The sequence below is a fragment of the Sinocyclocheilus anshuiensis genome, unplaced genomic scaffold, assembly GCF_001515605.1.
Source record: "Sinocyclocheilus anshuiensis isolate Anshui unplaced genomic scaffold, SAMN03320099.WGS_v1.1 scaffold1875, whole genome shotgun sequence".
Lineage (NCBI taxonomy): Eukaryota > Metazoa > Chordata > Actinopteri > Cypriniformes > Cyprinidae > Sinocyclocheilus > Sinocyclocheilus anshuiensis.
Genome location: NW_015549774.1, coordinates 262,251 through 285,914, shown reverse-complemented (window position 1 = coordinate 285,914; position 23,664 = coordinate 262,251). Strand labels below are relative to the sequence as shown.

Sequence of the window (23,664 nt, the reverse complement as noted above, 5' to 3'; positions counted from 1 at the left end):
ATTTTCTCTCAACATTATGAGAACGTTCAAGTACAAATGACATCATAAGGACGTTATGATGATAATGTTGCTCTATGAATGTCTTCTCAACATTTTGAGAATGTATATCAAATATTAATATAAAATATTCCGTAAAATAAGATTTTTTTTCCTAACATTAATATAACTCTTTAAAAACGTTGTTTTATTAACGTTTTCTCACCATTTTGAGAATTATAGCCTATCAAAGTTGCAATAACGTTCCATAAAATATTTTTTTTTATTATGGATAACTGTTAAAAAACGTTGTGAGAACGTTCCCTGTAGTCAGATATGCAAAAACATATGGAATTACTGAGATATTATCAGAATAAATGGTGCACAGCTTACACTGTACACCAGGTGAAATCAACAATATCTAAACAAACACAACCACGAGCTTCATAAAATGCAATTTATTTGGAATCAGTGACGCTTAAATATCATCACGTGACTGTGGTGTTTATACTGCGCTGGATAATGAGCTTCAAACACGCGAAACCGAATGAAAAGGTTCCTGCAAGCTGCCGGAGAACATGAGAAACGCGCGGAGGAGATATGAACATCGCCTGATGCGTCCTCATCATATGGCTCATCATAACGTGTCATAAGCGCCGCGAGGGGCTCCATGTTTGGGCTCCACTGCTGCTGGAGTCATGAGAGGCTCTGTGGACCTTCCTCCTGCCTCACTGTCTCATCGCAAACTCTTGTGCACCCTCTGGCGCTTGCTAGACTCCAAAACTTCTTTGTGTTGCCTGCTTAGCAGATTGTCTTCCTTGTCTCTGAGGCTGCTCATTATTCAGAGACAGCCGGAGCTCAGGTCATCTGCAGCTGCTGTTCTGAAGAAGAAGAAGAAGAAGAAGAAGAAGAAGGAGGAGGAGGAGGAGGAGGAAGAGGAAGAGAAGCAAGAGGGAAGATGGCGAACACCCTGCTGCTCTAGACAGGGAACAAGTTCGCAGAAGATCCAGCATCCAGCCGTGAGTATTCGGTTTCACAACCGTCCACATCTCGCCTCGCTCGTGACGCTCCATGATAACGCGCTGGAGCTCGGGATCCGTGGAGAGGCGCTTTGGGAATGACCTGGAAATGCGCTTTTAATGCTTCCCAGACCCGAGAGGAGCCCCAAACCGAGCGAATCCTCCAAAAACGGGCACCTTGGAGCTCGTGCAGTGACGCGTTGCTGGAGCGTCTCCTCGCGTGCGCCGCGCGTTTTCCTCCACTGGAAGGAGCGTCGCGTCGCGCCGCCGGTGAGCGCATCCGAGCGGCGAAACGCGATGTGACTGGCGCTTTCTTGAAGCCATTGCACGGATTTGGAGCTCCGCGTCCATTAGTCAGTCAGTCACAGACGGACGCGACGCGTGCAAACGCGCGCGCTACGCTCCCGTGACGTGACCAGAGTGTCTCAATGTGGCGGCGTGAAAATAGCCTTGTTGTTTTTTCCGCGACGGGCTCCAGGTGTTTCTCGCCGCAGGTGTAGAATGACACCGAGGCTTCCTCCAGAAAATGGAGTCTGGAGAACAAAGGTTGACTTTCCCCTGCTGCCACTGGCCACTGCATGGAGCTGGACGCGCGTTTGGTGACATTGCACGCTCGTTTGCACTTTTTTCTTCTTCTCTCTATTAGCTTGATTCTGCCTGAAGTTTGCCCTGCGATAATATGTTATACCGCGGTATATCGCGGTGCCGCTTTTCGCGTAAAACGTTGAGTTTAGCGTGTTTGTGCCGGTCTGTAATGTTCTACAGTGGCCTACAGACGCTCCTCACGTAGTTCTGTAGAAGATCTCACAGCCAGGCTCAGAAATTAAGTTTAGTTTCATTTTAATGGATGCATGCATGCATTGCACGCTGAAGGCTGTAGAACTTGCAAATGCTGAACTTTTCTTTATATAGGCTACGCTTTTCTTTATGCACCTGTGTGTCGTTTGGGAGCCGATCTGAAGCTTCTGCCTGGAAGTGAGAGTGAATATCTGTGCACTTGCCTGGCTGTAGGTTAATAATCTGATATGCATGTGTGATTGTGACATGTTCGGCGTTGCACACCATCAAAGCGTTTTGGTGAAAGGCGGTTGTTTCTCCATTGGCTCTGTGTGTGTGTCCTTCTGCAATCGCTCTGGCCACTGTGAAATCCCGCTGACAAAGACAGCGCACCACACACACACACACACACAGTCAATGCGACAGACGCAGGCCAGAGGAACTCAAAATGGTGGCACGTCTCCCATGTCAGGGCAAACAGGTTCTCTCACATGAAGGTTACTGGCTGTTTTTAATGGCCTGCTGCTGTCTGATGTTTCTAAGCAGGTTCTTTGGGGTTTATTGAGGCTGTGAGATCATTCTTTGTAATGTTTTCACTGGTGATTGAATGCAACAAAAAGCATGTAGTGTTTTATGGGTTTGCAGATGGTTTAATTTGTCTTTGCAACTCAGTTCTTCCACCTCCAAATCAGTCTTAGATGCGTTTTGGTTTGTTTGGGAAGGATTTTGGGGGGGGGATATGTGTGTAGTTTCACAGTAATGACTTTGATCTGACCTGGAAAAAGCTAAAAGCCGTCTTATGCAACTGTTGAGCACACGGCGATGGCTCATGGTTCAAGCTCACCGCTGACCCATTTTTCATGAAGATCCAGCCTGTTCATCTCGCTGTTGATTGTGAACTTTGGAGAGAATATGTACTGTCAGTTTGCTTAACAATGATTGGTATTGTTGTAGTATTTCTGGCCGTTGATCAGGTAGATGGTTGTGTGCGGAAGTTTGTGTCAAATCCGTTTATGACTCTCAGAGAAGCTCATTGCACGTCCTTTGTTGTCTCTTTGTCATGTTGAACACAGAAAACGAATGAATAGACACAAAGGCATCATCTATTTTTAATGATAAACCAATGAGGGTGAAGTTAACAAGGTAAACATGAGCTGTTCCAAACCCTAGTGAGCTGCCCTAAAAGTGCTGCTCTTTACAGTGTTTGAGATTTAATGCATCTATTTGTATAGCATTTTCACAGTGCATATATAATTTCAAAGCAAGCATGTCTGATCACTTCCTCAATTACAGAAGAATAATGGATTATTTTAACTATGTGTGCTGATTTATTAGGGTTTTGTGTAATTAACTAAGCAGCGTGTTCATGTCAAACTCTGTTCATGTTAGTTCATGTTAGTTATGTTCATAATATGACCCCTATGTAGACAGCATGAAGCTCACTAGGGTTCAGAACAGCTGTAGCTGTAGTACCTGTTGACTTTATTCCACATTTCAAGCGGTATATTCATGCAGAGCTGCTGTTAGTGAGTGTTTTGTAATGAACGCAGTGTCATTTTCCAGGTGTGCATTATGAGATCAGGCTATATTCCCAGAGCTGTCATCCAAATAATGTACAAATTGAAGGCTATAAAAACAAATATAGTAAATGTATCTATGTAAACGATGCTGCACATTATAAATAAAAATATAATTTAAATGAGCACACTGTGAAAATAAGTTGCTTTTATTATTAACTCATCAAAACAATCAAACCTCTTTTAACTTCAAGTTTTAAGTTACAAAATTCAACTAAACTAGATTTAAAAAAATTTAAAGTTGCTGAGTTGTTTTATGACTGTTGACTAGTCTTAAGCAGCCTTGAGTAGAATTAGTTTTTGCTGTGATATTGGTAATAAGATTTGTGAAATTTGTTTATCGTGTTGGTTGTCAATTATTTTCATTATTGATTTTAGGGCCGCACAATTTGGGGATAAAAATCTAATTGCGATTTTTCTGATAACAAGTTGTGATCGCACTTTGTGTGTGATGTATAATTATGCATGTGGCTATAAAATAACAATGATAATCATTTATGATGATTACTATTATTTTAAATGATTATTTTTATTAGCGATAAAATATTAAACAAAATGTAAATCGGGTTTAATAAAAAATTATTAATACTTATTATTAATACTAGTATTAGTAATTATTAGTATTAGTAATACTAATAATTACATTACAGCTGTAAAATTACAATATGTGAGCCTGCAGCACAAAAGCAGTCTTAAGTCGCTGGGGTATATCTGTAGCAATAGCCAACATTACATTGTATGGGTCACAATTATAGATTTCTCTTTTATGCCAAAAATCATTAGGATATTAAGATCATGTTCCATGAAGATATTTTGTAAATTTCCTACCGTAAATATATCAAAACTTAATTTTTGATTAGTAATATGCATTGCTAAGAACTTAATTTGGACAACTTTAAAGATGATTTTCTCAATATTTGGATTTTTTTTGCACCCTCAGATTCCAGATTTTCAAATATTGTCCTATCCTAACAAACCATACATCAATGTTAAGCTTGTTTATTCAGCTTTCAGATGATGCATAAATCTCAATTTCACAAAATTTACCCTTATGACTGGTTTTGTGCTCCAGGGTCACATATAGTACTTATAATGTTAATAACGGTTGTATTAATTTCTTCTTTTGGTTGAGCTTTTATTTTGTTGGAAAACCGAAAAAGCGCTTATTTTTTTTAACAGCTGCTTTGATAATCACACCAAGCCACATCACAATTTTTAGCTTTATTTCAATTAATCGAGCAATCCTAATTGAACTCTGAGGCCGCGGATGTTTGTGTGGAGTAATGTGGTGATTTAATTTGAATAATTCTGAATGTCAAAGGCTGCTTGTGTTATTAATAAGGTGAGCGCTGTGGAGAAGTGTCCCGTGGCTCCAGACCTTCTTCTGCTTTCTTCAGGTCACCTTAACGACTCTCATTGTCCATGCTGACTTCTGTGTCGATGTTGTTGCTCCTTCGTCAGACGTTTCTCTTAAAACTCACATTGAGGTCTTTGACTGATTGCAGGCTTTAGTAAAGAGATCACAGCTGATTAAATGCTTTCCTACAGCAGAAGCGTGCTGCGTTTCAGATTGTTTTTAAGGATGCTGCTCGTTCCAAGCAGCTGAAGGGCTTCCATTTTGACGGTCGAGTGATCTGAGCTACAAAATGGACCGGACGAGGCCGCTGAAGGAGGCAGAAACTCACAGAAGCGCTGGACTTTAGAGCCGTCCCTCAGGCATCGAGACACACAAAAGCCAATTGAAATGGTCCAGTGGATGCTTTCTTGACGTGATGCATTGGTTTCTGGAGTCTCACACACACATTCACTCTTATCTAAAGAAGCCATAGGTTATATAATGTTATAAACAGAGCCTCGGGTTAAGAGTGACTGCGTGCTGCGTTTATTTACGTAACCTCGTTTGGGTCATAATTAGTTGTGCTGCATGCTTTGTGTGTTTTAATTGCCTAACAGTTTGAAGAAGAATATTTGTCTGATAAATGAATACTATATAGACTCTGGACCCTAACTCTGCGCACAATCGTCAAGATTCATTATGAATTCACTGAACTATGCATTTAATACACTATTCAGTCGCAATAGAAACCCGGTGAACACTTAAGAATTGTCTATGTTTTACAGCTGCATGATTTTGGGGGAATTAATTTAATTGTGATTTTTAAAAAAAAAACATTGTCAATGCAATTTAAAACACCTTTTTTTTTGTGATTTGTACATTATGCGTATTATGTTATAACTGAATGATAATAGTAATAATGCAATTGTTGTTGCATCTCATACGCGTCTCTCAGTTATTCTGAGACCACAAGATGAACTTTTCTCTCCTCAGCGGTGTCGGGGCTGATCTGGCATGATTTAAGAGTTTTAAGAAACTTACGTGACACGCAGTAAAAACCGGCTCATCCTGACACGTTTGTTATTATCATGATGATATTTTGAGTCTTATGTGACGGTGAGAGGAGTTTTATAACAATGGCTCTCAACCAGGCATCCACAGTGATGCATATAAACTAAAATAACAATTTATTTATATTAATAATATAAGATGTTTTTGAATGTTCTGCTCACCAAGGCTGCATTTATTTGATTAAAATGCATTCAAAAATGCTGTAAAATAGTGAAATATTATTTTAATGTAAAACAGCTGTTTTCTATGTGAATGTGTTAAACTGTAATGTATTCCTGTGATGCACAGCTGTATTTTCAGTCTTCAGTGTCACATGATCTTCAGAAATCAGTATAATATTTTGATTTGCTGCTCGAGAAACATTTCTGATTATTATCAACGTGCTGGGCAATGTTATATCTAATATTTTCCGACGTTAAAAAAAAGAAATGAATGCTCTTGTTAATCAAGGATGCATTAAATGGCATTTATAATGTTGCAAAAGATTTCTATTTCAAATAAACGCTGTTCTTCTGAACTTTCTGTTCATCTGCAAATCCTGAAAAATAAAATGTGTCCCAATTTCCACAAAAATATTGTGCAGCACAACTGTTTCCAACATGGATAATAATCAGAAATGTTTCTTGAGCAGCAAATATCAGAATGATTTCTGATCAGTTAATGTTACAGTGTAACTTGAAGGTGCGCCTTCAAGTCAAAAAGGTTGAGAATCACAGCTGTTGTTTGCAGCGAGTTCGTCGGTGTTGTATTCTCTCTTCGTGTCTGATGATCCAGCAGTATCTGCTGCTCTGTGCTTCTGCAGATGTGTCTGGAAACATTCAGCCTTCTGTAGACGGCTCTGTTTCTATAGAAGCCAAGCGCAGAGGCAGGACAAGGCGTCCTTTGAGAGCGAACAGCGGCGGTGTTGTCGCAGAAGGTGCCAGTGTCCAAGTCTGATTAAATATTGAAGAAGTTGGAAGGAAGGAAGCTCTGGTCGGTGAGTTAATATTAATGGATGGCTCGTCTTTCTGACGTGTGGTTTGGTGCCGTCGAGTCAAACTGAGACTCTCTGCAGAGGGACGCGTGTGAATGTGGACGCGGGACATTGGCATGTTGTGTTGCTATTTATAGAGAGTCTGTCTGTTTGAGATCCTTCAGCTCCACGCTCATGCTTCATGTTCAGATTCTGGTTTCTCTTGCATGAACATGCATAGTGCTATTCTGCTTCTCAGTCTTCACTTACTCTTGAGTTTTCTTGCATTTTCTCCAAGTTTTAAAGGAGAAGCTTCATAATTCCATGCAGCTGCATTGAACAGATCGTGATCAGATCAGACAAAATATGACAGAACTTCATGGATGGTGGTCATTCCTATGAAGCGTACAGATATTGGCATAATGTAAACAATCAACAGCCTGGTAAATTGATTATCCACGAGTGCTTTTAGTGCATATTAAGCAGGTATTGTGCACAATAAGCCTCAGAAATGTTATATACATCGGTATAATTTCTCAGCCAGCATGCTCTTTAGATGTTGTTATTGTCATGAGTTGGCATGCAGAATAATCATCAGTCTGTTATGCTTTCAGGTCGTTTAGGTTAGTAACTGGTTCTTCCTGTACTGCATTTTCAACACGAACAGAAGAAACAATTATCTGCTTGTAAAGCTGTGGGTGGCCAGTTCCAGCATTACAGATGTAGCCTTTACAATCCAAATGTGAGATTACTAAGATAAACTAACATTCAAAAGTTTGGGGTCGGTGAGATTTTTTTTTCTTTTAAAGAAGCTCACCAAGACTGCATTTATTTGATAAAAAATGCAGTAAAATTATGAAATATTATAATCATTTAAAATAACTATTTTCTGTGTGAATATCTGTTAAACTGTAATGTATTTCTGTGATGCGCAGCTGTATTTTCAGCATCATTACTCCAGTCTTCAGTGTCACATGATCTTCAGAAATCATTCTAATATTTGCTGCTCAAGAAACATTTCTGATTATCATCAATGTTCATAAACAAGATTTTTGTGGAAACGGTGATTCATTTTATTTTTCAGGATTCACAGATGAATAGACAGTTCAAAAGAACAGCATTTATTTGAAATGGAAATATTTTGTAACGTTATAAATGTCCAGACTGTCAATTTTGGCACAACTAGCACTTAAAAACTGTGGGTTTCAGAAATAGTCCACTGTTTGCATTCAAAGTTTTTTTTGCCCCCAAAATATTGGCTATAAGTGATTTTTGGATCAGAGCAGCATGCTGAAACAATGTAAAGAAACAGGCACAAATTAGTTCTGAAGTGTCTGTAGCGCATAATTATAGCTGTTAAAATAGTAAAGTTTCATTATGTGTGTATGCACTGATGATTATTTCCTGTAAACAGTTTCAATACAAACTCAGTGCGAACATTTCTCAGACGTGTTCTTGCCTTTGTGGAAATGATTTGAATGACACATACAGGTCTTCTGACATCATGCAGTATGGCTGCTTAGAATAATGCTGTGCTGCAGATGACTCAAGCACAGATGCAAGTGGACATTTCAAACGAACTTGTTTCTTCAGTAAACACTTGATTTTTAGTCAAATCAGTATTTGCTCTGAAACCTCCCAGGATCTTGTTGTCCTCCAGCGGGGAATAGTCCATCATTAGGAGATCCAAACGGAGGAACATCTCTTGTCTTTGGTCGAGCGTGTCTCTCTTCACGCTTTGATGTTCTATGCGGTTTGATGGTAACTCTCATTGGCTTGAGAAAATGGCCCCGAATCAGGCCAAAGACAGAAAGAGAGCAGCGGAATTGGAACTGAAGGTTTCCTGAGGGAAAACGCTTCCTGGTTATTTTTCCAGTGTTTTGGTCCGGAGCGTTTCATTCTTTTCCTCTTAGAGTCGCTCCCAAAGCTCTGATGGCCTCATTGGATGCTGAAGCGTGAACATTTGTACAGTAACTTTAATGTTTAATGACACTGTTTGTAGCATCTTGCCCTCTTGACCCTCAAAGTTTGTATAGTGCAATAGTATAGTGTAGTGTGGTGCAGTGCAGTGAAGTATAGCATGGTGCAAAGTAGTGCAGTATAGTATTGTGTAGTATAGTTTGGTGTGGTGCAGTGAAGTATAATACAGTGCAGAGTGGTGTAGTATAGTGCAGTGTAGAATTGTGTAGTGTGGTGCATTGAAGTATAGTGTGGTATAGGATTGTGTAGTCTGGTGCAGAGAAATATAGTATAGTGAGAGTAGTGTAATATACTGCAGTATAGATTCGTGCAGTATAGTTTAGTGTGGTGCAGTGAAGTATAGTATAGTGTAGAGTAGTATTGTGTAGTGTGGTGCAATATAGTATAGTGCAGAGTAGTGTTATAGTGTAGTATACAGTATTGTGTAGTATAGTGTTGTAATGTGTAGTGTAGTATAGTGTGGTATAGGATTGTGTAGTCTGGTGCAGAGAAATATAGTATAGTGCAGAGTAGTGTAATATATTGCAGTGTAGTATTGTGTAGTGTGGTAAAATATAGTATAGTGCAGAGTCGAGTAATATAGTGCGGTATAGATTTGTGTAGCGTAGTTTAGTGTGATGCAATATAGTATAGTGCAGAGTAGTGTTATATAGTGTAGTATAGTGTGGTGTGGTGCAGTGAAGTATACTATAGAGTGGTGTAGTATAGTGCAGTGTAGAATTGTGTGGTATATTGTAGTGTGGTGCATTAAAGTATAGTGGAGTATAGTGTGGTATAGGATTGTGTAGTCTGGTGCAGTGAAATATAGTATAGTGCAGAGTAGTGTAATATATTGCAGTGTAGTATTGTGTAGTGTGGTAAAATATAGTATAGTGCAGAGTCGAGTAATATAGTGCGGTATAGATTTGTGTAGCGTAGTTTAGTGTGATGCAATATAGTATAGTGCAGAGTAGTGTTATATAGTGTAGTATAGTGTGGTGTGGTGCAGTGAAGTATACTATAGAGTGGTGTAGTATAGTGCAGTGTAGAATTGTGTGGTATATTGTAGTGTGGTGCATTAAAGTATAGTGGAGTATAGTGTGGTATAGGATTGTGTAGTCTGGTGCAGTGAAATATAGTATAGTGCAGAGTAGTGTAATATATTGCAGTGTAGTATAGTTTAGTGTGGTGCAGTGAAGTATAGTATAGTGTAGAGTAGTATTGTGTAGTTTAGTGTGGTGCAATATAGTATAGTGCAGAGTAGTGTAATATAGTGCAGTATACAGTATTGTGTAGTATAGTATTGTAATGTGTAGTGTATTGCGATGTAGTGTATAGTTCTGTGTAGTGTAGTATAGTGTGATGTAGTGTAGTATAGTGCAGTATAGTTCTGTGTAGTGTCTTGCAGTGAAGTATAGTGTAATGTAGTTCAGTGTAATGAAGCGCAGTGTAGTACAGTACAGTATACTGTAGTGTAGTGTAGTTTAGTATAGTGTAGCTTCATTAACAACGTGGAGACCAGTTGTTCAGGTTTTGTTTTCTGTAAAACAATTTTTGTGTTTTGTTCTGTTGTAGTCTTATTTTCTGTGAAACCGAAAGATAAAAATAGACTTACAAAAAAATGTCTAAATATTATAAAAAATTCAAACCTACAATAGTGTCTCAAGGATACTAAAATAACTCTAGTTGGAAGTTGTATTTTCAAACTTTGAAGTGTTGCTAATATTACTCAAGACATTTACATTTAGAGATCATAGAGCTCATTTTCTTTAATTAGTCTAAAAAAGGTCTTCATAAAACCTGCAGAAACCCTGGTGATTGTTCACCCAAAAATGAACAATCATTTCATTTATTCTCCCTCATGTCCTTCAAACCTGTATGATTTACTTTCTTTGTTGAACACAAAAGAAGATATTTTCAAAAGTGTTTTCGTGGTTTTATTTCCATACAGTGAAAATCAGTGTTGTTTTGGACCCCATTGACTTTCATTGCATGATCAAAAACAATTGAAATATTCTTCAAAATATCATCTTTTGTGTTCAACAGAACTCATGCAGGTTCAGAAACGGAATTCTCCTCCATGACTGCTCTCAAATCCCATGCGTTTTTGATGTGAAAGTCACTTTGTGCTTGATGTCAAATGATGCGACATGCCATTGGTGGATGTGTTTCTCGTAACCAATAATGGCGCACCAAGATTTAACATGCAGAAATGAGATTTGAAAAGATGATTTGGGTTTGAGTAAATGATGCCACTGTTTTTGGATGAAGAATACACGTTACACACCCTTACTCTAGCGCGCAAATTAAATCTCTGTACGTTTTTGGTGATCAGATGGGTGTTAAAGTGCTTGTGGAAAAGCGTGACCTTGTTAAATGTAGGATCTCCAAGAGTTTCATCCATCATCATTAGATAAAACGTTCCCACGCCTGAGGCCGGCAATTACTGAAGCTCAGTGGGGATCAAGTATGGCTTTTTCAATAATGCAGAGCTGAGATTGTGTCTTAGACTTGGCTATAAGTGTAAAGTAGCATTTTTTTTAATCACGAGACATTTCTTTGATACGCCACAGAGCAGATATCAGATGCACATTGTGATTTTATGTGAAGCATGTCGATCACTCGTGTGTGAATCTGATCAAATACACTGATTTTCAAGGATTTCTGGAGTACATTTTGCAATAAAATACCATTTGAGTCATGCAACTCTTGTGTAATGCTTGAATTATTTTGTGATGTTTTGCAACGGTTTACCAAGCGGCATTGATATTTTACTGCTCAAATGTTGCACGAGTCTTAATGGCGTTGCAGTATCAACTCAAACGTCTCAGATGTTCCTCCTAAAATGAGACCGTATACGTCACAGCAGCTCAGATGTTGCAGAGGTTTTGAGACGTTTGTTTCAGGAGACATCAGATCTTGCGCGTGATTTGTGTTTTCGGCTGCTGTTAGTCTTGCTTTCTCAGCACGAGAGCCGCTGGAGGTGTTGGTTCTCGTCTGATGCATGTGTCAGTCTCTGGAGAAAAGGCCAGCAGGGTTAGAGATAATTCAGTCAGGATCAGTGGAGAGAGGTGACTCTTCAACAGCAGCGTTTCTCCGAAGCTTCAGCTGAACATCGCTGATCCTGCTGTCTGTTTCTGCACTCAGATGAGGAAGAAAGCTTCCAAAATGTGGTATTTTTTTTGCTTCCCGAAGAGTATTTCAGTGAACAGTTCTTGTTTTTATAATTAGTCTGAAGATCATTTTAATGTTCTAAAGAACCTTTGTCCACTATAAAGAACCTTTTATGCAATAGAACGATTCTGTGGATGTTAAAGGTTCTCCATGGAACCATGGATGCCAGTAAAAACCTTTATTTTTAAGAATGACGCCCTGGTTTCTGATTACAGGCCTGGTTTGTGGTGTCCTGTTCACTGGAAATATCCCCGCTTTACTGCACATTTAAAATACACTGAAAAAAGCCCAACTAGCATAGTACAAACTATTTATTTTATAAAAATATGAAATGTTAATATTAAATGCAGTTGGATAATGTTAAAAGTATGTTAAATCTGATCAAACACACTGTTGAAAATAAAAATTTTACAAATTCTACATTCTAAATTTCTGTCATTTGTTTTTGTAAAGACATTTTGTTATACTGTTTTGAACTGATTTTTTTGTTCACAATTTACTATTTTTAATTGTGTGATTTATTTATTCATTTTTATTATTTGTATTTTTTTTGCATTTTATTAAAACCCGTTAAAGTCTGTTTGACCCGCAAACATCATCATCATAATTAAAATAATAAGTGGAGCCCACAACAATTAAAAAACATATATTTTTTTTAATTCATAGATCATAATTATTGGATTTTTGATGATATTTTGATTATTGAGCTGTGAAATGACCCCAGAAATCTGCTGAGCCTTATGATAGATGTTCCAGACTGTGCTTTTCTTGAAGAAATAAAATCAGAATTTTCCTTCTAGGAAAGACCATTTTTAAGACCCTATGAATGGATTTTTTTTTAATTTATAGATTCTTGAGATGCTTTTCTTGAGATGTCATGTGGGATTATTAATACTGTTCTACAGTTGTTGCCTAAAAGCACTAAAAAAATTAATAAAAGCACAAAAAAAAAATTGTTTGTTTTTTCTCTCAGTTTTCACATTTAGACTGCTGGGCAATACAATCTCACAGTAGTGCTCATAAATTGGCCTTCATTTGCTCAAATCACTCTGAAAACAGTATTTTTATGTTAGTCAAGCTAATGTAGGTCAATGAAGCGATTGGTTGTTTTTTTTCTCTTCGTTCTTATAGCCGCCATATTGAGTGTTATGATTCCTCCAATTGATTTGGCTATATATATATTTTATGACTATGTGTCATTGAAGTTTGACTGTTTTATGTGCATCTTATTTGCCATTGTGAAATTCAATCATATACAGAAATGTGCGAAAAATGGTTTAGCGACTCTTTCTGCGGGTCACATTATGTCAATGACTCTTTGAATCATTCAATCAACTGATTCGTTCAAAACGCTGATTCATTCAAAAATTAGAAAAGAAACAAGTGACAGTCATTATGAGTGAGTCGTTGAATCATTCAATCAATTTGCTAAAAAACACTAAACAAGTGGCTGGCATTAATGAGTCATCGAATGATTTATTCGAGCAATTCGTTCACTGTGATTCTTTCAGAAAATAAACAATTGGCTGTTTTTATAAATGAGTCGTTGAATCATCCCCTTAATCAAAACACAGAATCATTCAGAGAAATAAAACAAATGGCTGTCATTATGAATAAGTTTCAGATGATTCAAATGATTTGTTCAGCACTGATTCTTTCAGAAAATAAACACGTGGCTGTCTTTGAGTCGAGTCGTTCATTTAATCGATTTGTTTGAAACACTGATTCATTCAGAAAATAAAACGAGTGATTCATTATGAGTCATTCATTCATACGATTCATTCAACAACACTGATTCATAGAGGAGTGAGACGGAGTAACTCAATATTTGCTTGTTTATGGAGCTGTTGCGTAGAAGCGGTATCGTAGCTGTGCTGTTTTCTGTTTCTCATGTGATATTGCCGATATATCAGTTCATTGCTATGTGTTTTATAAAGAATGGAGTCTCTCAGGAGAGGTTCATTGTCTCGCTCATGGACAGACGAGTGGAGAATAACGCTAGTGTTTTTGCAGAAGGGGTTAGCGGGTCTTAAAGCGACTCTTGGGAAGGGCTTGTGTTGGATGCGTCTCAGAAGCTTCATGTTGGTTTGTTAATGGCTGACCTATTTCTGCTGCCATATGCTTCCTGGAAGGGATTTGCTTTGAAACATAAAAGCCAGTGATTTGGATGGAGGAAGAAGATTATGAGCACATCACTCCAGAAGATCTCGCATCTGTTGATATGAACGTCGGGAAATAGTCGCCGTGATGTGAAGCGCTCATATTGATTCGTGTTTGGATGTTTGTGATCGTCTAATTAGTCACTTTTACTGGGAGTTTCTGTGGTGTTGTATTAGATTAGGTTCTTTGCATTTGTTTGTTAAATTGTGAACACAAGATGAAAATATATAACCTCAAATGTTTGGAATAATTAAGATTTTTTTTTATTGATTTTGTCTCTTCTGCTCACCAAGGCTGCATTTATTTAATGAAAAATACAGTAAAATCAGTAATATTGTGAAATATTATTTGAATGTAAAATAACTGCTTTCTGTGTGAATATCTGTTAAACTGTAATTTATTTCTGTGATGCGCAGCTGTATTTTCAGCATCATTACTCCAGTCTTCAGTGTCACATGATCTTCAGAAATCATTCTGATATGCTGATTTGCTGCTCAAGAAATATTTCCGATTATTAGCAATGTTAAAAATAGTCAAAATCTTTAATTTCACCCCAAACGTTTGTAGTACTAGCACAGTTTACACAAAAATATGATAATCATGTTATCATAATGATTTCTGAAGATCATGTGACACTGAAGATTGGAGTAATGATGCTGAAAATCCAGCTTTGATCACAGAAATACATTACAGTTTAAGAGGTATTCACACAGAAAACAGCTGTTTTACATTAGAATAATATTTCATAATTTTACTAAATTTTTGGTCAAATAAATCCAGCCTTGGTGAGCCGAAGAGTTTTGACTGGTAGTGTGTGCTAGTGTTGTCAAAAGACCCGGTATTTCGGTACCAAGTCGGTACTAAAAAAATGAAAGCGTTACGGTACCAGGTTATTTTAAGTACCGTTTTTGTGTTTTGCTTTGGTACCGAAATTGGTACCGAGAACCGTGGATTTTCACTGGTATTGGTACCGAATACTGAAATTTTGGTACCGTGACAACACTAGTGTGTGCATTTCTGGGAAAGATTATTTTAAGACCCTATGAAGCCAAACCTTTTAAATTCTTGGATTCTCAAAGGCTCTCTGAGGCTCTTTTGTTGACGTGATGTTGCACACGGTTGGAGTCGTCGTTATATGTGTTACTCATGGCATTTTTTCCGATCCGGTTTATCAGGAAACTCCAGTGAGAACTGGTTCTGTTGGAGCGGTTCACGTCTGTTTGTGTGTCTGATCTCGTCTGACAGATCTTTGGTGCGGACCGAGCTTAATCACGAGAATCATCTGAGACTTCCTCAATTTTAGGAAAGCACATGACCGAGCGCTTTGAGGAACTGGAGGTTTGCAGAGCTGCTGTAATGCAGAACATGAGAAGTTTTGGCTGGTTTTGCTCGGCGTGACTGTGAAACTGAACGTCTCGCTGCGCTTCCTCTTCTTCTCCGGCCTCTCGTGATCTCGAGCGAAGGAGTTCTGGAGCGTTCTCCAGCTTCAGAATGCTGGCTGGGTTTGCACAAACCATCAGTCCAGGGTTATTCTGGTTGCTTGCATAACCTTTGTGTGCTCAACGAGGGCACCATTCCCGATTCAACCCAGAATAACTCTCTGAGTGCGCTTTAGGACGTGTTCTTCAGGAAACTGCCTTTAGATGATATTTGATATTTGAATGTTGATTTTTTTGTAGTGGCTCCTTAAAGGGACAGATCACCCACTAATGTTCATTCTGTCATCATTTATTGACCCTCATGTTGTCACAAACACGTTTTTATCTTCTATGAAACATAAAGGATATTTAAAAAAAATCAAATAAAAACTTTGACTTTCAATTTATTGGCAAAAAACACCATAAAACATCCATAAAATGAAAGTCAAAGAGTCCAGTGTTGTTTGGGTCTAAGAAAAATCAAATTATGTTATGTTCCACAGAAGACAGAAAGTCTCTTAGATCATTTCTCTGAAGCTCTTCAATCCTAGTTTAGAGTAAATTTTCAGTGCAGATCTGATTCTGGGATAATATGAGTGTACTAGTAATATGAATTGAATGAGAGTAAACTAAAACAAAAACCAGTCATAAGGGTCAATTTTTGAAATTGAGATTTATGCATCATCTGAAAGCTGAATAAATAAGCTTTCCATTGATGTATGGTTTGTTAGGATAGAACAATATTTGAAAATCTGGAATCTGAGGGTGCAAAAAAATCTAAATATTGAGAAAATCATCTTTAAAGTTGTCCAAATGAAGTTCTTAGCAATGCATATTACTAATCAAAAATTAAGTTTTGATATATTTATGGTAGGAAATTTACAAAATATCTTCATGGAACATGATCTTTACTTAATATCCTAATGATTTTTGGCATGAAAGAGAAATCTATCATTTTGACCCATACAATGTATTGTTGGCGATTGCTACAAATATTCCCCAGAGACTTAACACTGCTTTTGTGCTGCAGGGTCACATGTGTATATATATATATATAATATTACTAAGCAACATTACATTTCTACAATTTTTACTAAAAACTTTGCAACAATCTGTATTGTATTAAATGGTAAATATAAAAATAAAAACTGATTCAAAATATTAATAAAAACTGATAGTATCTCAGTGATAATAAATGAACACTGTATTGAACCCACTTCTTTGTCAAGTTAAATATTAATATAAATAAACCCAGATGAACTCAAATTGTTGACTTCATGCTCTTCTTCATTTTATTTTCGGATCAGCTGAAGTAGCAGTAGTTTTGACATCTCTGGTCCTGCTCCAGTGAGGTTTATGTGGCAGAAATCTGTTGATCGACCCTGTCGTGTTTTACATAATGTGTTCCCTAAGCTTATATAACAGGCGGTCCTGCAGTGAGATGAGCACACATGCTCCAAACCGCACGCTGAAGATCCCGCTCCATTCGTAACTTAATTTTTGAGTAGTAATATGCATTGCTAAGAACTTCATTTGGACAACTTTAAAGATGATTTTCTCAATATTTAGATTTTTTTGCACCCTCAGATTCCAGATTTTCAAATATTGTCCTGTCCTAACATACCATACATCAATCTATTTATTCAGCTTTCAGATGATGCATAAATCTCAATTTAAAAGAATTGACCCTCATGACTGGTTTTGTGCTCCAGGGTCACATATTGTGCAACTTCTGAAAAATTTGTAACGTTTGAATGTTACCATGTTAGTAATGCATTTACCCCTTTTTTTATAAAAAAATTGAGAAATTCTTTGAAATTTCAAATTAGACATGAACCACACCAAAAAAACTATTATACAAAATATACATAATATTTTTTCAATATTGAGAAGGAAATTTCTTTCATTATATAATTGTGTGAAATTTATAGCAACATATAAATTCAATCATTAAATTCCATTTATTCCAAAGGGGTTAATACCAGTAATTCTTAAATTATAAGTCATGAGTGCTCAAAACAGTCCAAATTTATGAAACGTGCGTATTTATTTCTAACAAAACATTAAAACAACAAAAAAATTACTCAAAGTTTTCAAACAAAATACAAGTGATACATTTTTCATGCTGCAGTGGTTCACCAATAGACGCACTTATGCATGTTCATCAATAAAATTCAGTCCCAAAAGTGTGTGAGATATGCAGAAAAGGTGAACTATATTTTACAAAAGTGTTTTGACACTCATATAACTTCATAAATAATTTTACAAAAAGTATTTTTGACACCTAATGGACCCTTTTCACAAGTCTGTGATGACGTGTTTAACAGTCATCAGCATCGTAAATCTTTAAATTTAGATTTTTCAAAATATATATATGGGTCAAAGACGAAAAAAGGTTTAAGCATAAAAACAATAAGTGTAATACTGCTTTAAATTGTTGTTGTTTTTCCGCAAAAAATTAAAAAGTTTTCTGTTTAATTTAATTGCGATTTTGTTATTGTTTTTCTGAGCAAAAAATAAATATCATACATTTTTCCCTGATTTACAGAAGAGACCCACTAATATGTCATTCAGTGTAACAATCTCGTCAGGCATATTTACAACAAACAAACATCAATTTATGACGCATTAAAAGACTAATTACTTTCACCCCAAATACTAATTAGTTGTAATTTTACATTTTAAAAATGTGCCACTATCCTAGGTTTGGCCCATTTGTCAGTAAGAATTTTTTACCCATTTAAAACACAATAAAATTGAATATGCTCCCTTATTCTTTTATATATTTTAATATGTGCACGTCAGAATAAGCATGAATTTTTACATAAATATTGTGTTACAAAAATGACCCGGACATGAAAAGTGTAACTTTAAAAAAAAATTAATTAATTAAAAATATATTGTTTATTTTAAAGGTCTTGAAGCATTTAATAAGTTTCGTTCTCTTTCTAAAAACGGCATTTTTTAGAAATTATGTACCCGAATGCGTTTTAAGGGTTGAACTCTTACAATATTTTTCCAGAGGAAGGATCTGAGACTAACATGCTACTTCAGTGAAGCATAACTGAGAGTTGCCTGAGCTCTGAGCGATTAAATAGTCCTCGAGCGGCTACATCATTAACAACTCTTAACGTACGACATCTATTTGTAATAATCGGGGTAAATACTAGTACTAGTTTCTGGCTGTTTGGTTTTACCGTCTGTAATTGTTCTTCAGCCGTCAACCCTCAATTAATTTGCTGCAAATGTTGTTAATCAGTGCGTCATTATTCGTTCATGAGAGCTGATTAGATGTTTCTGGTGAAACATAATGAAGAATGTGGATATATAGCCGGAGAGTGTAATCTTCAATCACGGCCTCATTCGTTTCTCTGTCTCTCTGTTGTGTGAGATGGTGGACCAACGGTTGAGGACAAAACCCCTCTACTTCTAATCAGCTTAATGTTGGCTTATTCAGAGAGTGTCTTTGAGAGGGGTATAGAGGAGGCTGTTAAGGCAGGTTGGTGATTAACAAACGTCAGTAGACTTTGAAATCTGGTTGGGTTGGGATAGAAAGTTCTCGCAGGTGTCTGGGTCGGACCGGCGTTCGCTGCTTCAAGTTTTTTCCCATCGCTCTTTTGTCTTCCTCATTCTTAGCCCAGGGCTGCAGATGTTTTGTGAGCTCTGAAAGAGGGAAGTTCAAGCATGCTTTGCATTTTTAGACCCCCTCGTGAAGCTTTAGTTCCTCTAAGTTCGTTTTGAGGACGTGAGAGACTCTTGACTCTGTGAGAGTGCATGGACAAAATCAACCAGATAAGACTAGTTAGTCTTGAGGAAGCCTGGTACAGTTAGGCTGGTTTAGGGTCATGGTGACCAAATGTCTTTGAATTGAGTATTGACAGCAGTGAAATTAAGACATTAATGTAAGGGGCCATTCACGTTCAAAAAAAGATGAGGGAAGTGGAATACTAAAAAAAATTCACTTGATTCAACTTGATGAACATTTAAAGCAGCAATTGAACTCAAGTTTTAGTTTATAATCAGATTGGCTGTGCAAGTCATTTCAACACATCTTGTCTAGATGAATCTTGTGTAACTTAAAAAATTTAATTATTTTGAGTTGTAGTATTGGAAAAATATGTTGGCATGACTCATTTTTACAGTAAATGGGGAAAAAACGCAAGGTCTAAAGATGTTTTTTTTTAAATTGCAAAAACTCAGCGCACACGGTCAACACATGAAAACCTTATACACTGTGTTGAAGTCTTTGGCACATAAGATGCTTGACAAAAACGTTTGTTTTAAGACTTTTACTTTAATGTGCCAGTAGGAAACTTCTCCGAGATGCTTGGAAGAACAACCAGTCGCCAAGATACAGTACTGCAAGAAGTTGTAAGAGTTATTTATTAATCATATTGATATTTGGTGCATCCACCCTTTGCTTTGTCCCAAATACACCTGTGCACCATTTTTAAGAAAGTTTGCTGGTAGGTTGTTCTAACGTCTTGGAGAAATTCTTTCTACAGTCAAATATAGTAGTCAACATTTGAAGTGGATCAAAAAAGTTAATCAAAGTTGACTTAAGACAAGAACGCTTTTTAGGTTTTAGGACTTTGATGAAAGGTTCTGATCCACTTCAAATGTTGACTAGTGTATAAATAGCCAAGTGTTTTTGTGAAGCATAGAATATGCCAAAGTGTTTAGCACAGCGCTTTACATTCTCCACTTGCACACCTTTAGAAGCTCTGTAAATCTCTTTGGGTGAAAATATCTGCAGAATGTTTAAAAGATCTTTCAGTATCACGCCGCGCCAACACTGGTAGAGCTCGCAACACCAAGATCATGGGTTGAATTCTTATACACTGTGCTGAAGTCTTTGACACATTAGGTGCTTCACAGAAACATTTAAGTTTTTTGTTCTGGTGCTTTAGTGTGTCTTCAAGATGCTTGGAACAACCGACCTGCAAGTTACAGTACTGCGAGAAGTTTGTTTTTGAAAGTGATGTCGTAAAGGATTATGTACATTATTTATCACATCAATATTTGGTGCATCCACCCTTTGCTTTGTCCCAAATACACCTGTGCACCATTTATAAGAAAGTTTGGTGGTGGGTTTTTCTAACGTCTTGGAGAAGTTTCCACAAGTGTTGTAGCCAAGTGTTTTTGAGAAGCGTCTAATGTGGCAAAGTCTTTAGACCAGCGCTGTACATTCTCCACTTGCACACCTTTGGATGCTCTGTAACCAACTTTGGGTGAAAGCTTCTGCAGCATGTAAAATGTGATATGTTTTTTTTAAATCCCAAGATGTTGAAAATATGGCAGGCTGAGCTCAGGCTGGCACGGCAGAAGGTTTTTTCCTTGTGCTTCTGCTGAGCTGTGCAGGCTGAAGGTTTTGGGTGCATTACATCTGCTAGATAGATTTCTGTCAGCTGCTCTCCAGTGGCAGCGAGAGGATCAGATCTGTGAGTCCATGTTACGCTCTGCCTGAACACCCCAGCACACATTGCTGCTCTTAAAATGGCTGCCCTTGAAGCTCAAAGGATCTTTGGCGCTCAGTGGCTGTCCGAGCCGCGCCAAGCACATGAAAGCTTTACAAATTTCACCCCATTAGCCTGGAAGTATCTGACGCTCCGGCGGATGGGCTGCTAGGTGCAATTTGTGTTGTTTTATGTTTGTGTTTTCCTCCTCTACCAGACTTCATGGTTTGTCCAGATATGGCTGTCGAGATGAGTGTAAGTTTGCTCTGAGTTCCTCTCGAGTGCTGGAACACATCAGGGCGGAGCTGAAACTCGACCTCGAGAGACAATGGGTGAACCTGCCCTGGGACACACTGGCAGTGTTGTTGAGAATGAAGGTTGAAACCAGTGTCTGCTTTTACCGTTTGAGGCCATAGGTGTGAGAGATCGGATGTCTTTATTCTCGACAAGAGAGATCTTCTCATCTATCAGGAATTCCAACCATTCAGCCATGAAACCCGTTTTCAGTCTAGTGTCTGTATAACTATTGCATTTGCCAATTTGATGGGTTTTAACCCTTAAGTATTAAACCCATGATGTGATATTGCCGTCGTTTTAGTATTTTCATCAGGTGGGTGAAGCAACGATAATGTAGGATGGGACTTAATTTGATAACACTTTATTTTGATAGTCCACTTTAGAAATTTGGTTGACTTTAATTAAACTACCAATCGTTAGAGTATTAGTAGACTGTCTGCTTAATATCTGCTAACAGACATTCAACTGACTATAAGTAACTTTGCAAGTACATTATTCAACTAACCCTAACCTAACAGTCTACTAATACACTAATGAGAGTTAAGTAACATGTTGTTGCAATGGTACTTATAGTTAGTATAATATCTAAAGTTTACTATCGAAATCAAGCGCAACCCTTAATTTTATCTATCAGGGTTTGATTGCACCATGAAAAGATATTCTTCAGTATTATTTTTACCCAACCACGTGGCCTTGTATTAGCTTTTGATGAAAGCAAACAATCTTTTTTTTTTGCTTTAGAATTGCATGAAATGATATTCGTGCAAAATAGGAACAGTGAAATTTATTAGTGGATTTTGAATCATATTTAAGGCACATGTGTTCTATGATAACTATTGTTCATACATTTGTGTCTCTTATTTTAATAACAATTGCAGGTCCTTGATTGTATTTTGGTCCCTTTTCTTTGTGAATTAAGAGTCTAATCACTGATTTGATATCAATTCATCCTCACAACCGGTAAAAATGGTCTATTGTGCCTTTAGAATGACTGACTAAGATCCAAGTAGAATCTATTTTGTTTGGTTTTACAGCACTCAAGGCCGCCTCTAATGTGTAGCGTTGCACTAAACCCATATAACACTGGCCTTGACATTGAGGCCTTTTCTTGCAGAAATCATCCTCAGAATGTGTCCTAGCCAGCCAAGGCTGAAGATTTACTCTGGTTTGTGTTGATGGCTTTCAGATCTGCAGCGCTGGTACCGTGCTGTACGACTGCTAAATGCATTCCTGTTGTTGAGTTCATGCTAATATTCATGTCCTTGCCACACAGATCAGATAGAGAATGACCCATGATGAAAGAAAAACATGTTCGTTGTTTCTGTACATGGTCTTTTACCGTTGCTTGGTATTATAGCGAAAAGCGGCAGTTGTGGTTTTATATGTATTTTTGGATATAAGGTTTACATGAGGTTAGTGCTGAATTAGTTTTATTCAAATCATATTTTCCTAACATACTGTCTGTGATTTCTGGCTCAGTTTGTAGATTTTCATGGAAAAGTTTTATTGGTTTATGAAAATGTTCAGTGCAATCTAATGAAATATTGCAATATTCCCAAATACAGCAGGGATTTGAGCACGGACCGCATGCGTATGTGCTGAATTTGGCAGCTGTGTGAGTATTAATGAAAAAGTATTGATCAGGGACAGAATTATACTTTGTTTCAGCTCATTGATTGGCATGGTTGCCAGGTGCTCTTAGGTCACGGGACATAATAATGCCACCTCCAAGTGACGGCCCGCCCCATAATCCTTTGTGTTTGCACTGCATCTCTGAAGCCCTGAGCGTTTCTCATCCCTCGGCGGATTCACTCAATCTTATTTCAGAAGGTCTTGATACAATCTGATGGAACATGCTGATGTAAATACCAAGGCCCACTGGTGTGCTCCAGCTGAGGCTTATCCCTGGGTAATAAAAAAATGGAACAAATCAGCCCATAATCCCTCCTCAGCTATTGTTCTTGGAGCAGACTGACCACTCGCCAAAAAAAGAAACATTCTTCTGTTGAATTCTGCCTTGTCAGAATTTCAGATTGCTTTCGACTTGCTATGAAATACAATGCTGCAAAATTTCCTTTCCAAGTGTTTGTTTACAGCCTGTGTTTCTATACTCTTACCCCTTTCTTTTCTTTCTGTCCCTAACCAGGTTTCCCTGATTTTCCAGGGAGTCCTAAGCGATGGAAGTGCTGCAGTGCGATGGCTGTGATTTCCGTGCAGAGTCGAACGATGAGCTCAAGGCGCACATACAAGACGTCCACACGGCCTTCCTGCAGCCCACAGAAGTGGGAGAAGGTGATGAGTCACCCAGACGGTCCAGGTCAAACTCGTTAAACTCCCTCAGCCAAACAGAGGATGAGGAAGACTTGAGCAATCACAATTATGACTCGTTGAAAAAGGAAGCAGGTATATCAACATTTGTGATTCAGAAATGACACATTAGCAGTTAAAAAAACTACATCAGAAGGGCTAAACTTGTTTGAAATAGTTTCTTT

The 23,664-nt window shown here is 37.6% G+C and overlaps 1 protein-coding gene across 6 annotated transcripts in view; it reads left to right on the top strand.

Moving 5' to 3' along the window:
- The first annotated feature begins 453 nt into the window (after positions 1–453).
- The window catches only part of LOC107660842 (zinc finger protein 462-like), a 48,367-nt gene continuing 25,156 nt past the window's right edge, over positions 454–23,664 (top strand). For 5 of the 6 annotated variants that reach the window (XM_016450268.1, XM_016450264.1, XM_016450267.1 and 2 more), the window contains exons 1-2: positions 454–1,594; positions 23,319–23,575. In XM_016450268.1, coding sequence (XP_016305754.1) covers positions 23,350–23,575 — 226 coding nt within the window. In that variant the 5' untranslated portion in view covers positions 454–1,594; positions 23,319–23,349. The remainder of the gene's footprint in view (positions 1,595–23,318; positions 23,576–23,664) is intronic. The other variant, XM_016450265.1, reaches the window with a different exon arrangement.